Genomic DNA, 12969 nt, shown 5'->3' with positions numbered 1-12969 from the left:
TTAAATACACAACATCTTAATGTTTTTTTTAACCTTTTATTCATTATGCAAATATTATGCTTAGTTAACCTGAAGTTTACGGGGGGGTCAGCAACAAGACCTTTTGAACTTCTAGAATAAATGTTTTACTGTATGTTAAACGTTTACATGTATATTTCTAGAAAGGAAATATTGCCATAGATTTAGATAGACAAAATATAATGCAATTGATGGCATGTTGCGACTCGCGTTCGTCACCTTTGTGATCCTATTTATGAGTGCTGCATACTCAGGCTAAAAGACACAGTCTCCTTCCAAACTTCTCAGACGTGTTTCTGGAGCAGAAGTGCAGGCTACTAGTATGAGGTTAGTAGTGTATTGTGTAGACCTGGCCCCTACATTCTATGTGCTTCTTCTGTAGAAATCTTACTATATGGATTAAAATTACTTAGGAGACAAAGGAAAGAAGAGATGAGGAGAGGTGTCAAGGAAAAGAGTGGAGACAAGGGGAGGAGGGTGAGAGCCAGAGGATTACAGAGGAAAGAAGCAGAGGAAAGGAGACAGAAGATGGCGTCAACCCTATCACCAGCAAGGGAGAAAAATAGATCAGCAGAAGATTGATATGCCATTTATATATTGTCATAGCATTATTAGTTATTCTTTATGTAATAGTAATAGTAGTCGTAATATATCTATGATCTTCAACATAGTATTCTGTCTCGGACCTCGGTCAACCAGATTTCTAACATTCTACCACGTAATGAACTTAACTGACGTTATGAACTTTAAGTGACGTCGAAGTGGCAGTTCAACGTCCCCGAGCGCTCAGCGCTCAGTTTCACTTCTAATTCGAGCTGAAACGGGGAGTTAACTTACAGTATAATAAAAACAGTGGGCGAACATTTTTAACTTTTCGACACCTATCTTACATTTTCTTACAAGTGCAGCTACATATTCTTATTCCTTTACAATTTGTTTACCAACTTCCCATGTAATCAATTTCTAGCTACGCCCCTGGTAAGCCTCGCAATGTCAACAGACCAAAGCTGTAATGCATTCCTCTGAGCGCAAGAGGGCGCACGAGCGTTTCCCCTCCGACCGCATGCAGTGTTTAACGTACAGGCAAGGTAAACGGTGTCACGTGACCGTTCTTTGCCATTGGTGAGTTTTCCCCATTATGGCGGAGGGGCTAGTCGTGCAAATGGATTGTCTCGCTCATTCCTTGCTTGTTTTGTGTCTCAAGGAGTACTTTTCACAGTAGAAGGTTGACGTTTTATTTGAGGACTGTTGTTTTTATGTTACCAGTCATGGCAGACCGTGCCATGGATTTGTCTGGTGTACCAAAAGAGGTTCGAGACCAATTGGCGGAGTTGGATTTGGAGCTATCTGAAGGTAAGGATGGGTGACGGCTGATGCTACAGCAGATTGTAAGCTAGCTGTTCATTGTGAGTGTCTAGCTACGAGACATCAAGGAAGTTGTTTACCATGTCCACCTATCCTTTGGTATTTTCAGAACTCCTTTTAGAAGTAAAAGCCGACGCGGACTTATAGTATTTAAGAAAACGCGGTGCCATCCGGCTCATTGTAAGCTAATACAAGATGTGGTAGCAGGCTGAGGAAATAAGCTAACACTACATGACAGGCAGCGGTACCGAATGGGCCAAAGAAAGGACTAACCGTTGCCTCAAGTTTCATGTATTTATGTCCCGCCCTTTCATTACAAGTTAAGGATATGTACATTGTATCAGGTTTCTGGGACAAATCAGTGAACTAATGGAGGTGAATGTCAAAGACGCCGCCCGGCGTGCCTCTGTCTAGCTGTCTGGGAGACATTCTCAGCGACAATCTATTAATGTTAAGCTCTCACTCTTATTTCAGTCCCGTGAATGTTATTGGTCTATTACAATTTTTTCCCAAATTGGTAAACAATGTAGTCCGGTTTGAGATATGTAAAGGTACATCCATTCACCATGGTTTCCTTTTTATACAGTGGGTTAGGTCGACTTGTATTCCAAATTGAACCAGGGGGAGAGTACAGATTCCCACTGAACTGACACACTGTATTGCTCAACGGCTGTGACTCACATTTTGGGTTCTTGCTAGTGGGGAGAGATAAGCCCTGCGGCCATCCTCTTGGCCGTCCAGAGATGGGATCTGTTATAATGACTAACATAGGCCTTGTTTCCAGGTATCGTACTAGATATACACCACTCATAGAAACTGGTGATGAGACCAGAGAGCTGCATGCACCTGTAAATTCACCTGTGACTTGCCTTTTTCAAATTGCTTGATGCTTACTATTTAGACGTTTTAAAATCACATTTGATAATACAATGGTTATATACTTATAAGCGCATGTAAACACGTTTGTTGTTGTTTGTTTGTTTACGTTTTCTTATGCAAGCGCATGAGTGTGGGGGGCTGTCTGTTTGTTTCTGTTTACACACGTGTCAACAGATGAAATCAAAGCCAACCCCTCCCCCAAAACAGCTGGCCACATCCCTTACTTTGGTCACTGTCACTTCACTGTTAGCCCTTCCCCCTGATGGTGACAACTTGACTGCATTATTTTGGTGAAATTAAACAATTACCCCACCCAAGTCACAATCCTCTTACTGCCTAACCTACATGGTTGCTTGACATTTGCCTGAAGAATAAAGGCTAGCTTGTTTTTTGTTTCATGTTCTTAAACTGAGCAACCCTCAGCTACTGTTTGGTGTACCTCCACTTTCAGTTGTTGTCCTAGCACACTTGACAAGTGTTTTCCATGTAGGGTGTGAGGTTCGCTGTGTTCATAGCAAACCCATGCAGAAATGCCTGTTGTGCTGCTTGGAGAAGAACACAGGCCCATCAAATGCTCTCTTAAAAAACAACTCAGTTCTACTGGCCCCCAGTGACTTTGAGGACACAATGAGCACCATTCAGCTGGTTCGAGCCGCCGTGGCAAGGAGCTCTGCTGCCATTTAGGCCATTCAGCTGAACTGGTTCTTTGTGCACAAGCTGGGAAGAGTAATCTCCATAGGCAGGGAGGAGCTGGTCATCAGTCATACTTGTGGAGGATGATGTGTAGTGTTTATAATGTCAGCGGGAGCTCGGCCAGCAGCAGACGTCTCCCATACCACCCTCTTGTGTGATGTCATCTTTCCACCAGTGTAAGGGTAGGCAGGCACTGTCGTCGGTCTTGACGTTGACCGGACATTGCTCATCTTCTCTATTCCTTTTAATGCTGTGTATGAGGTAGTTAGGATGTGTCATTACTTGCAATCTACTAATGTCTTTGTAAATATGGGTATTTTACTATAGTTAAAAGCACTGAGTGATTTAACTATGACGCTTGAATGATTCATTGGAATTTTTGCAGGGCCAGCAGGGACTGAACTGGTCTTTGCCATGTCAAGGGAATCGTCATGTCTGCATTACACTTTCTACTGCCAATGGCTTTATATGTAGGTCAACCAGTGTATGGATGGAGCAGAAAATGACTGTGCCCATTTGTGTCATTAGGCGAGTGAGTTCCTTTGGCCCTAAGTAGAGGTGAAGAAGTCATAGCACTAAAATGTCTCTCAGTGTGCCAGCCAGCCTGCGCCCCCCAGTCAGACATCCCCTCCGCCCCCTTGAAGAAAGCATGAAATGGAAATCGACTCTTTGCCTTGCCATCTAATTTTTTGAGTTTCGGCGATTGAGACACCCAAGTCTGTGTGAGTGTGCATTACATTCTAACGACAAGTTGGATTGCTTTTTGTTTCACCGCTGGGGATTCCTTTAAGTATTTCTGCCATACAAGTCAGCACACACCTCTCCAAAAATCCCACTCAGCATTTAGTAGTCACTTGCTAATGCCGGCTTCTATTCCAATTGCGTTGTGTGGGATCATGATGTGGGTGTTATGCTGCGTTCTTAGCCACAGTCGGTAACCGCTTTGAGGAGACTAAGACAATGCCTCCTAATCAGAGCATGGTGATGTCATAAGCCTTCTCCACCTCAACACTGCTTAGGGTCGGGGTTAGAGGCAAGCTGGCTATTCATTGTGTTATGCTTTATGAGACAAATTGGAGTTGTGACAGACGGGACACTTCCTCTTGCTCAACAGATCTGTTGAAGCAGAGCCACAGCTTCTCCTTGCTGGTTTGTCAACAACAGAAACACAAAAGAGGAATAAAAAAAGATTGTGCATTTTTAAAATGGAAACTGCCATTAAACTGCTGCCATGGCTCACACTATGTGTCTGGTTGGCTTATCTTAAGAGTGATTACTTGGCTTCCACTTTGAGCCTAGTTATACAACTTTGAGATAGAAAGTTATTTATTTTAATTATTATACCAAGTGGTTTATTGTATCATATACAACATATTGAAACACAAAGGTTTACATGGTAATTAATAGATTATGTTTGTTTATTCAAACGTGTGTTATGATGGTAACACTTTTTCTCCAGATTGCTGTGATGCCTATTTCATACTAGGGCTGAGTTCACAAGAGCCTGACCTGGTAAATAGGAATAATCCGCTTTTTGATAATAAGAAATCTATGGTTGAATAGGTCTTGGGGACAAATCATCTTCGGTGTCGATTTCAGAGCCAAAACCACAGGCCCTAGCAGATGGGGGAGGGGGGGGGGGGGGGCTGGTGTGTGTGTGTGTGTGTGTGTGTGTGTGTGTGTGTGTGTGTGTGTGTGTGTGTGATGATATCATGAGCTTGGGATAGGGTGAATGTGTGTGAAATAGTTAATGAACAGTGTGGACCCCTCGTCTTCCCCTGCAGTAGGCTGAATAATTCACATGCCAGAACCCAAGTCTTGGACTGTCACGATCACTTGGTTTTGTGACCGTCTGCTGGTAATGTTCCTTCTTTCAGGTTGAGGTAGAGGCATACAATGCAACAAAGCCCCTACTTTATGTCATTGCCAAACAAATTGCTGAAACAGCGTACACATTTATAAAAAAAACTGTTTTTCTCCTGATGGTGTGTTGACTCACGTTGAAATTCAAGGGAACTTTCCTTGACAGAATCATCCCTCCCGAGTTCTTCAATTTGGAAATATGAGGAGTTAGGGTTTGTACTGTCACCAGTTCTGGAAAACTGTTCAGCAAACTGTTTTCCTTTAAAACCAAAGTTGGTAATTTCACTAGATTAATAAGAAACAATCTTTCTGAAATATGTACAAATAATTAGAAAACATTGAATTCCTGTGTGTCCCAGGAGTATATGTAAACATGGTTGTGTAAGTGCTAGGCGTGCTCGTTTAACCCAGCACTATTTTAACATTTATGATACTCAAGTCCCACGTGGGCTCCACAGCCGAACCATCAGTGAGTGGAGACATGAGGCATGTTTACACTAAGGAAAGCCTGCTGAACCATGATTCACCGGCGTTAGGTGTGTCCCCCACTCCGGGGCTGACACACACACTCCAAGTGAGAGAACCTGTTTTTGAACGGCTGTATTGCCCTAATGTGTACTCAGTCAGCGAGCAGTGTGCCCACCTTTCACAACGAAACCATGAGTCACCACCGTGCTGAATGGATGAATGGCCCTTTCCCCAGTGTCAAGACCCCCGTCCCCAGTTAGTTGCCTCTATGCAATCCGGCCTCCCAACTTGGAAGAATGGGATCAGATACTGTGTTGGATCTCCTGGCTGATGTTGCGATTGCGCAAGCCTCCAACCTACCGCTCTAGTATCCTGCAGTCACCTGGAGGTTAGATCCAGACATATTCTTTCTTCCATAAGAAACAGACCGCTAGATACTTGGTGCAGGTAGGGTAGTGTAGTGGTTAGTGCGACAACAGCCTAGTTAGGAGACTAGGCTGTTGACTACGGAAGGTACTGGGTTCGATCCCCGGTGTATGCAGGCTGCTGTAGGCATCCTTTTAAGCAAAAAGCCAGACTCACAATCTCCTGAAAAAGACTATCCGTAACTGTAAGTCTCCTTGGATGACTCTGCGGTATCAATAATGAATAGCACTGTGTCATCTCCAGCCCTTGCATAAAGTGGACTTACTGAGCCCCTCAAATTTAACTGCATCTCTCAATTAAACCCACCGAGACGGAGGCCTCCTGGACCGAATGGAGTGCTCTTGGTTCACAATGGAGCTGGGTAGAGTTGTGTTGCTGCTCTCAGACACTGAACGCTGATGGAGAGGCCCTCCATGCTATCGCCAGGCTCTATTCGCTGCCTGGGAGTGCTTGTGACTGCGCTAATGCTGAAGAATGCTCTTGTGAATATAAATAGACCCGCCGGGCTGGGCAAATTCACTTTCATGGCTCAGAATGAAAAAACAAGCGTCCCCCTTCCAAACAAAAGCTCTGCCATTGTTGAAGTTTTAAGACACACATCTCCTTCTTGGAAGTCCGAGATGTCACTTCTATTTGTGCGGTGGCAAATCTGAGTCACATGCTTGTGTTGACCACTGAGCAGGGTGCGGCCAGCTCTGGTGCAACACAGGGGAACATGGCTTCACATGCGTTGTTTAACTGGCCATCTAACACATGTGGGTCACATGGGGACCCGATGGCCTGGTGTGAAATACTGCAGCCCTTGAAGAGCTGCCTTTCTCGGGCCAGTCGTACAGCTGTTTGGTCCAGCCGGAACCAACAATCTGTATGCTTGTTAATTGTTGAAAGCTTGTGAATTAGAAGGGCTGTGAATAGACACTGGCATCCACTCACGACTGCTGAATTTTCTTCAGCATTTCCAGTTCCTCCTAAACCTCTTTATCTCGCAGACGTCTGTTTTGAACCCTGTATTGACTTCCGCAAGTTTTGATCATGCTGACTGCATGGAAAATATGAGACAGTTTCTCAGTTTCTATAAATAAAAACAACCCAGGTCACAGCAAGGGCTTATGGGTAAACTAAGCTCAAAGGTTTATTTCACAGAGACAGACAAAGGTCTGTTTTTGCGCAGGCCATCCAATCACAACTGTCAATCACATTTTCTGAGTAGGCCTACACAGCCCAATTCTTATCTGTTGTAATATCATACAGTCCTAGAGTTAAAGGCGACACAATACATTTTCCAGCAAGTCCTCAGGAAACCCCCACCCAGACGGATCTCTATCTCCCTTCTTGGCCCCACAGAACACATTGTGTTGTAGGCTAGGTCGTAGTCATGGACCCCTTTAATTCAGCTCTCCAGAGTATGAGGTAAAACAAAGGCTATGAAAACACATGGGTGTGGTTTCTGCTTCTTTAACCCCTCCATGCCGACAACTCTAGTTCATTCTTGGCCTGATGTCTTTTCATCGACTTGAAATGAGGAGAGCAGCTTCATGTTTCAACATCATTGGAATCACAACGTGGGGATGTTAAATTGATTTATATCGGGACCTTGAAGGATCCAGCCATTTTGTTTTGCATAAACTGTGTCTAACAAGCAGAAAAAAGAGAAATCGGATACAGTTTCTTATTCATTTTAAATGTGATTTGCAATTCAATTCTTCAATGTGACTTTCTTGAAATTACAATGTTTACGTATACCCTTAATTTAATGGAGAACCCCCACGCCTAAGAACTTGAGAAATTGTAACTGTTTCAATACCGGTCTCTTTACTAACCACAGCCATTTTAAACAAATTCTCTGAGAGAATGAATAGTTGGAAGGGTTAACAACTTTTGTTGTTGTAATGTAACACTATGTGGTCTGTTATTAGCACTGTTAGACCAGAATTCCAAAACCAGAGGTGTGCGTGCGTGCGTGCGTGCCTCCTATTAACCCCCCCCAATGCTCCAACCGCCTTCTCCAATAGCTCTTTTATAGATATCTTTACTATCAGGTTTCACCGTATACTCAATAATAAGGGCACCTTTCTCTCATACTTTAATGGCTGTTTAGAGGCAGACAAACTGTAGTTAACATGAAGCCAGTGTTACTCACAGTGTGACTACGTCATGAAGAGCTTTTGTGTAATGATGACAACCCTTTTACTGCATTACTTTCCGGGGGGTGCTGCTTTCATCTGTCAGTGAGGGCAAATGTTCTGCTCTCTTTGATGTAGTAATGCGCGATATAAACGATATACGATATAAACGATAAAAAATGGCCTACGATAGAGATTTTAATTCTATCGCGATAATGCAAAGACAAAAAGGTCTGGGGCGGGGTAAAGCGTTAAAGAAAAAGGGGGGGGGGGGGGGGAAGCACCGGTGAAAGTAAAAAATCATGGATATCCAGCGTGATATACATTGATCTGCGGACAGGTCCAACTCCTTCTCCCTCATCCTGACTCGGAATGTGTTAAATGCATCAGCATTTTTAAGTTATGTTTTCCAGCATACTTTTTACTTGCTTTTGTCGGTCCGTCGGGTGGTGGCTCAACATGGAGCAAAGAGGAGACGGAATGTCTTTTGGATATCGGACCCAAATATCCAATAGACGTTCCATCTCCTCTTTGCTCCATGTTGAGCAACGTCTCCGAGACACCCTCTCCGGCTGGGTCAACCTCCTTTTGATCGATAAAAAATATCACGTAATCGACAAAAATAGTAACAATCAATGATCGATCATCAATTAATCATTCCCATCCCTAATTGTCAGTACACTGTCTGTTCCTTATCTAGAAAGACACCCGTTTTTCCTGTTCTCTGCATCTTGGGTGGCATTTAAGAACAAAGGACTTAAACTAAGTGTAGTACCTTTTAGAATGGTTTGCACTAAAGGAAAGAAACCCAATACTAATTTTATTTATCTGCAACATTATGTTGTATGTTTACAGTGTTTCACAATAAATGTTCTCGAAATGATATACTATATTTCTCTTTTTTTTAAATACATTTAGCAGTTTGGCTTTCCTTAGGGTCTATGTAACCTGTTCTGAATTTGTTCAGATTTTATATCGTGATATATATCGTTATCGCAAGAGGCTGCAATGTATATCGCAATATGGATTTTAGGCCATATCGCCCATCTCTACTTTGATGGCCCTTTTAGTTTATTGGAGATCTGTGTAACCGTGGTGGGAGGTTGTTTTTCAGAGGGCCGTTGGTTTAATAATGACGGTATACCACGGCAGGTGGGAGAACGAGAACGTGCCCCGTCTAGAATGTTTTCAGCAAGGTACCCCCCTGTCTCGCCTTGATGGTCTGTGAATCCTCTTGGGACACCCCGGATAGCTGGTGTTTCTTATTCACCTTTTTAGAGCATGCTTTATGAGCTTTCCATATTGGTACAGGTAGAGACTCAGCAAAGCCGTTAAACATTCTGCCCTCTAAATGTCTCACATGTCCTGTCTTTGTTAAGTAATGTACCATTATCTTAACTTATCTCTCATCTAAAGAACCTTTTTGCTGCCATTTGGACTCAAACCATCTCCTAGGGACAATTCTTTTTGCTGTTTATTGTTGTAAATTGCGATTTTTTTTCCCTGCTGAGATCAGTTATTGATTTTATTGTTGCCATCATGTAAGAATAGTTTTACGTTCAGGTTATCAAATGTTAATCATCCTAAACCTTTTGTCTTTTTGGAATGTTTGGATAGAGTTAATATACTCAAGTAAAAGTAAAATCTAGATGACAAGGTATGTCAGTTTGCATGAAACTGAAAATTCATCCCAAAACGGGAAGCAAGACCGTTTTGAGGGAGGGAGGGGTTTGAAGGTATTGCCGGTTGAGATGAAGAAGTGACCTTTTCTGACCACCAGTCATCCATGCAAGGCCAAGGGAGTTCTTGTTTCCATGATTCACACACGATTATGTTTGGTCTTGTGTCTGTTCACCGCCGACCGCGTTGGCAGGATGTAGTTCCGACCGTAAAGGGACATGCTGTTGGTTCCCCCGTCTCCCAATGCTGCATCAGGTCTGCTGTGACACCTGACACGTTGATGTCACTTTCGCTCTGACCCTCATTCATAATATTAGCTATTGTTTAGGTTTTATCCAATACCAGGGATAAAACAATTCAACAAGTCAACTACAATGATTGAACAGTTACAATAATTAAAATGAACCCATTTGTCCTTGGTACATTTTCTTCCCCTGTTACATGTTAACAATAACTGACTGTTTTTAAATCAACCCAAATTTATTGGAGGTGAAATCTTTTACCTGCCATGGCTCATCAAACTTGATGTGACAGGCACCAAGTTCGGCAGCAGTTTGGCTGTTGATTCAAAGTCAGAAAGCGAATCGCACAGGAGAGGGAACTGGCAGTGCCCCATACAAAGGATCCCAAGTGGCGTGCTCAAACAGCCATGTTAGTGTAGGCCCTTATGGTGGTTTCTCGGCACCGGAGGGCGGCTTTTTCAGCAGCTCGGGCACGGGACCGAGCCACCCAAATCGGCCCCGCAATTTTTTCCGATAGATACTAGTCGTAAAGGAACCGGTGCCATGGGGCTACCGGACTTATGCCAACCCTTTCCAAACCTATTTATGTACTTTTAAATAACTCCCCTAGTGACACTGTATTTGTTTTACAGGGGGTTTCTCTGTGTGACCCTCACCATGCTGAATACAGACACTGACCCAACTGTCATAGCTGGACATGTGGATAGTGGAGGAACTAATTGCCGTGCCAATATAACTGCGACCAGCTTGTCCCTCAGTTTAAAAGGATGCATTGCAAACAACGACAGCCTGATAAGGGTTTTCTAAAAGGTTACCAACGTTTTCTTCACGTGTAGTGCATGGCCGTATAGTAAACTTTTAACCTGCTGGAAGAATAAAATATTACATATAGGCCCAATGCTTGTGGAATATAACTACCCTGCAAACCCACCCCTTCTCAAAGATGAAAAGCAAAGATAAAGCACAATGAGAGTAGCAATGACAGCACGTTATTCATCCATCACGCTATAAATATCTTAAACGTTATTCCTAAACGCCAACTGGGGAATGTCCTTGGAATGTGTCCAGGTAACAGTGTGGCTCCTTTGACCAACAGTAACCTCCATAAAGTGATTCATAGAGGACATTGTTTAGCTTGTATATCTCTTAACGTGGAACAAAACTAGTACATCGTCCATGCTTGTATGACGTTACTGATCTGACTCAGTGATTGACCATCCATAACTCACCCCTCTCCCCGTTATCACATGTTGGTGATATCTCTTTGTAAAAGCTTTTAACTTTATCTTAAATCCCAAAACCAAATATTGGTGTTCTTCTGAGTAACACAGTTGATTCATTGTGGTATTGTAATGCAGTTGGAAGGTGCTAAAAAGGCCAGCCGTTTCTTAATGTGTTATGTCTGAAGCATGAATGGTGTTGTAGATTGATGGACAGCCGGTTGCCTTAGAAACATCAATGAACTTTGAAGTTCACAATTAACAAAATAAAAGCCGTACACATTGATCTCTCTCTATGTATTTTTCCATTTCAAATTAATGATTACTCAGTGTCAGGTCATCCATTTGTATAGCTCTTTATTGGTTCTTTGGAGCTTCGCAAGCTTCATATTGTGGTGATGCTTTCCGTGCAACTATCTTTAGCGCTATGACATTTCTCATTAACAGCGATATCTATTGTTTACCCCACTATCTAGACTAGTCATAGACTATCTATATGGAACAGTGTGTGCCTGCACTTTCTTGTTAACATTTTCTTTATTAAGTCCTACCCAGTCAGAGATCTATTTACAAACTCGACGCAAAACAATCCGTTCCAAAATCATTACCTCTTTGTAAACATTTACTTTTGAACACTGGAACACATTGTAGAAAAAAATCATCATTCAGTCAGAAAAAGTTGTATTGAAATGATTGCTCTGAATTTTGTGTTATGAAAAAGTCCCACTTTAAGTACGGTCAAACTTGTTTACGGGGAATATCTTTTAAGGGCAAGAGTAGGTGTGGCAGTCATTGCTACTCTCAATATAATATACAGGTTCATCTTCACTGGCTTGGTGCACTTTTATTTAAACTGTTCTGTTCTCCATAGTTAGCTCAGCGAATTGTACAAACAGCTGTGATCTAAAAGTGCTTCCTCAGCCATCGCAAAATGTACACACACACCGCATATAGGCTTAAACGGAGCCCTGCATGGGCCTGGATGCCAAATCTAAATCCCAAAAGTATCTTCAAAAGCCTGAAAGAAACATAATTTTCCCCGTGAGGTTGATATAATGTTTAGGTGTATTTATACTGTGTATCCTGACTACAGCCCTGTTACAGAGGCAAGCGGCCTGACTCAGTTTACATTGCAGATCTTCAACTTAATCTAATAAACCACACACAATTGACCTAGTTTGTTGTTTTCCTCTTAGCAGAAGGCTATAATTATTCAAGTGATTTCATGCTTCATTCTGGCGTGCCGGACTAGTCTGAATTGCTGGCTGGCAGTGCCTTTTGGTGTTTCTCTCATTCGGTCCTTCCTTCCTTCCTTTTATTAGGTATGACCTATCCCACGATTCATCTCGGCTTTTACTTTCAGCCATTTTTTTTTTCCAAAGTCTTCGGTTACATGTATCAGCATGTCATCATGACGGTCTCATGTATGTCGGTTATATAGCTTTGGTTTGCCATAAGCCTTAAATATCTGCGAGGCCACAGCTATCCAGGGAATGCTAGTAAGTAAACGGACTAGTTTAATCGGGATGTGGCAATATGTGCTGGCATGGAAGGGTAAAGTGAGCTGGGCTTTGAACTCACATGGTCAAGAAGTATTTTCAGTGTGACTCAAGGACTTAAAGGTTTTATGCATGCTTCTGAGGCTTTTCTAGGCTGAAACGGTTCTCTTACTCTCAGTCACTCACTCTCAGTCACTCACCCTCCCCAACTCCGACAACCAATGGTTTTCTCCAACCTACTCCCTAGACATAGATTTGCCCATCTTGGTGCCCTCAAGTGAACTCGTCCCAGTGGATTTGTAGCCTGCTTTTTAAATGGGACATGCTGATGCAGTGGCGAGAGAGCCCTGGGAACTAGCCCTCCTTTTTTTTATATTATGTATCAGTGTTAAGTAGTCCTTTTAATGGCTAGGAACTACAGTTAATATAAGGGTGTGTGTGTTTCCTCTGCATTAAACAGACCAGCATGATTAGATGTCCTGAAAAGACACAC

The 12969-nt window shown here is 42.7% G+C and overlaps 1 protein-coding gene across 5 annotated transcripts in view; it reads left to right on the top strand.

The window, feature by feature from the left end:
* The first annotated feature begins 1163 nt into the window (after positions 1-1163).
* The window catches only part of dip2ba (disco-interacting protein 2 homolog Ba), a 40247-nt gene continuing 28441 nt past the window's right edge, over positions 1164-12969 (top strand). For all 5 annotated transcript variants that reach the window (XM_079741981.1, XM_079741980.1, XM_079741978.1 and 2 more), the window contains exon 1: positions 1164-1371. In XM_079741981.1, coding sequence (XP_079598107.1) covers positions 1275-1371 — 97 coding nt within the window. In that variant the 5' untranslated portion in view covers positions 1164-1274. The remainder of the gene's footprint in view (positions 1372-12969) is intronic.

This window comes from Pollachius pollachius (assembly GCF_949987615.1).
Source record: "Pollachius pollachius genome assembly, chromosome: 8".
Lineage (NCBI taxonomy): Eukaryota > Metazoa > Chordata > Actinopteri > Gadiformes > Gadidae > Pollachius > Pollachius pollachius.
Note: the sequence above shows the minus strand (reverse complement) of the source record. Positions and strands in the feature narration are given on the sequence as shown.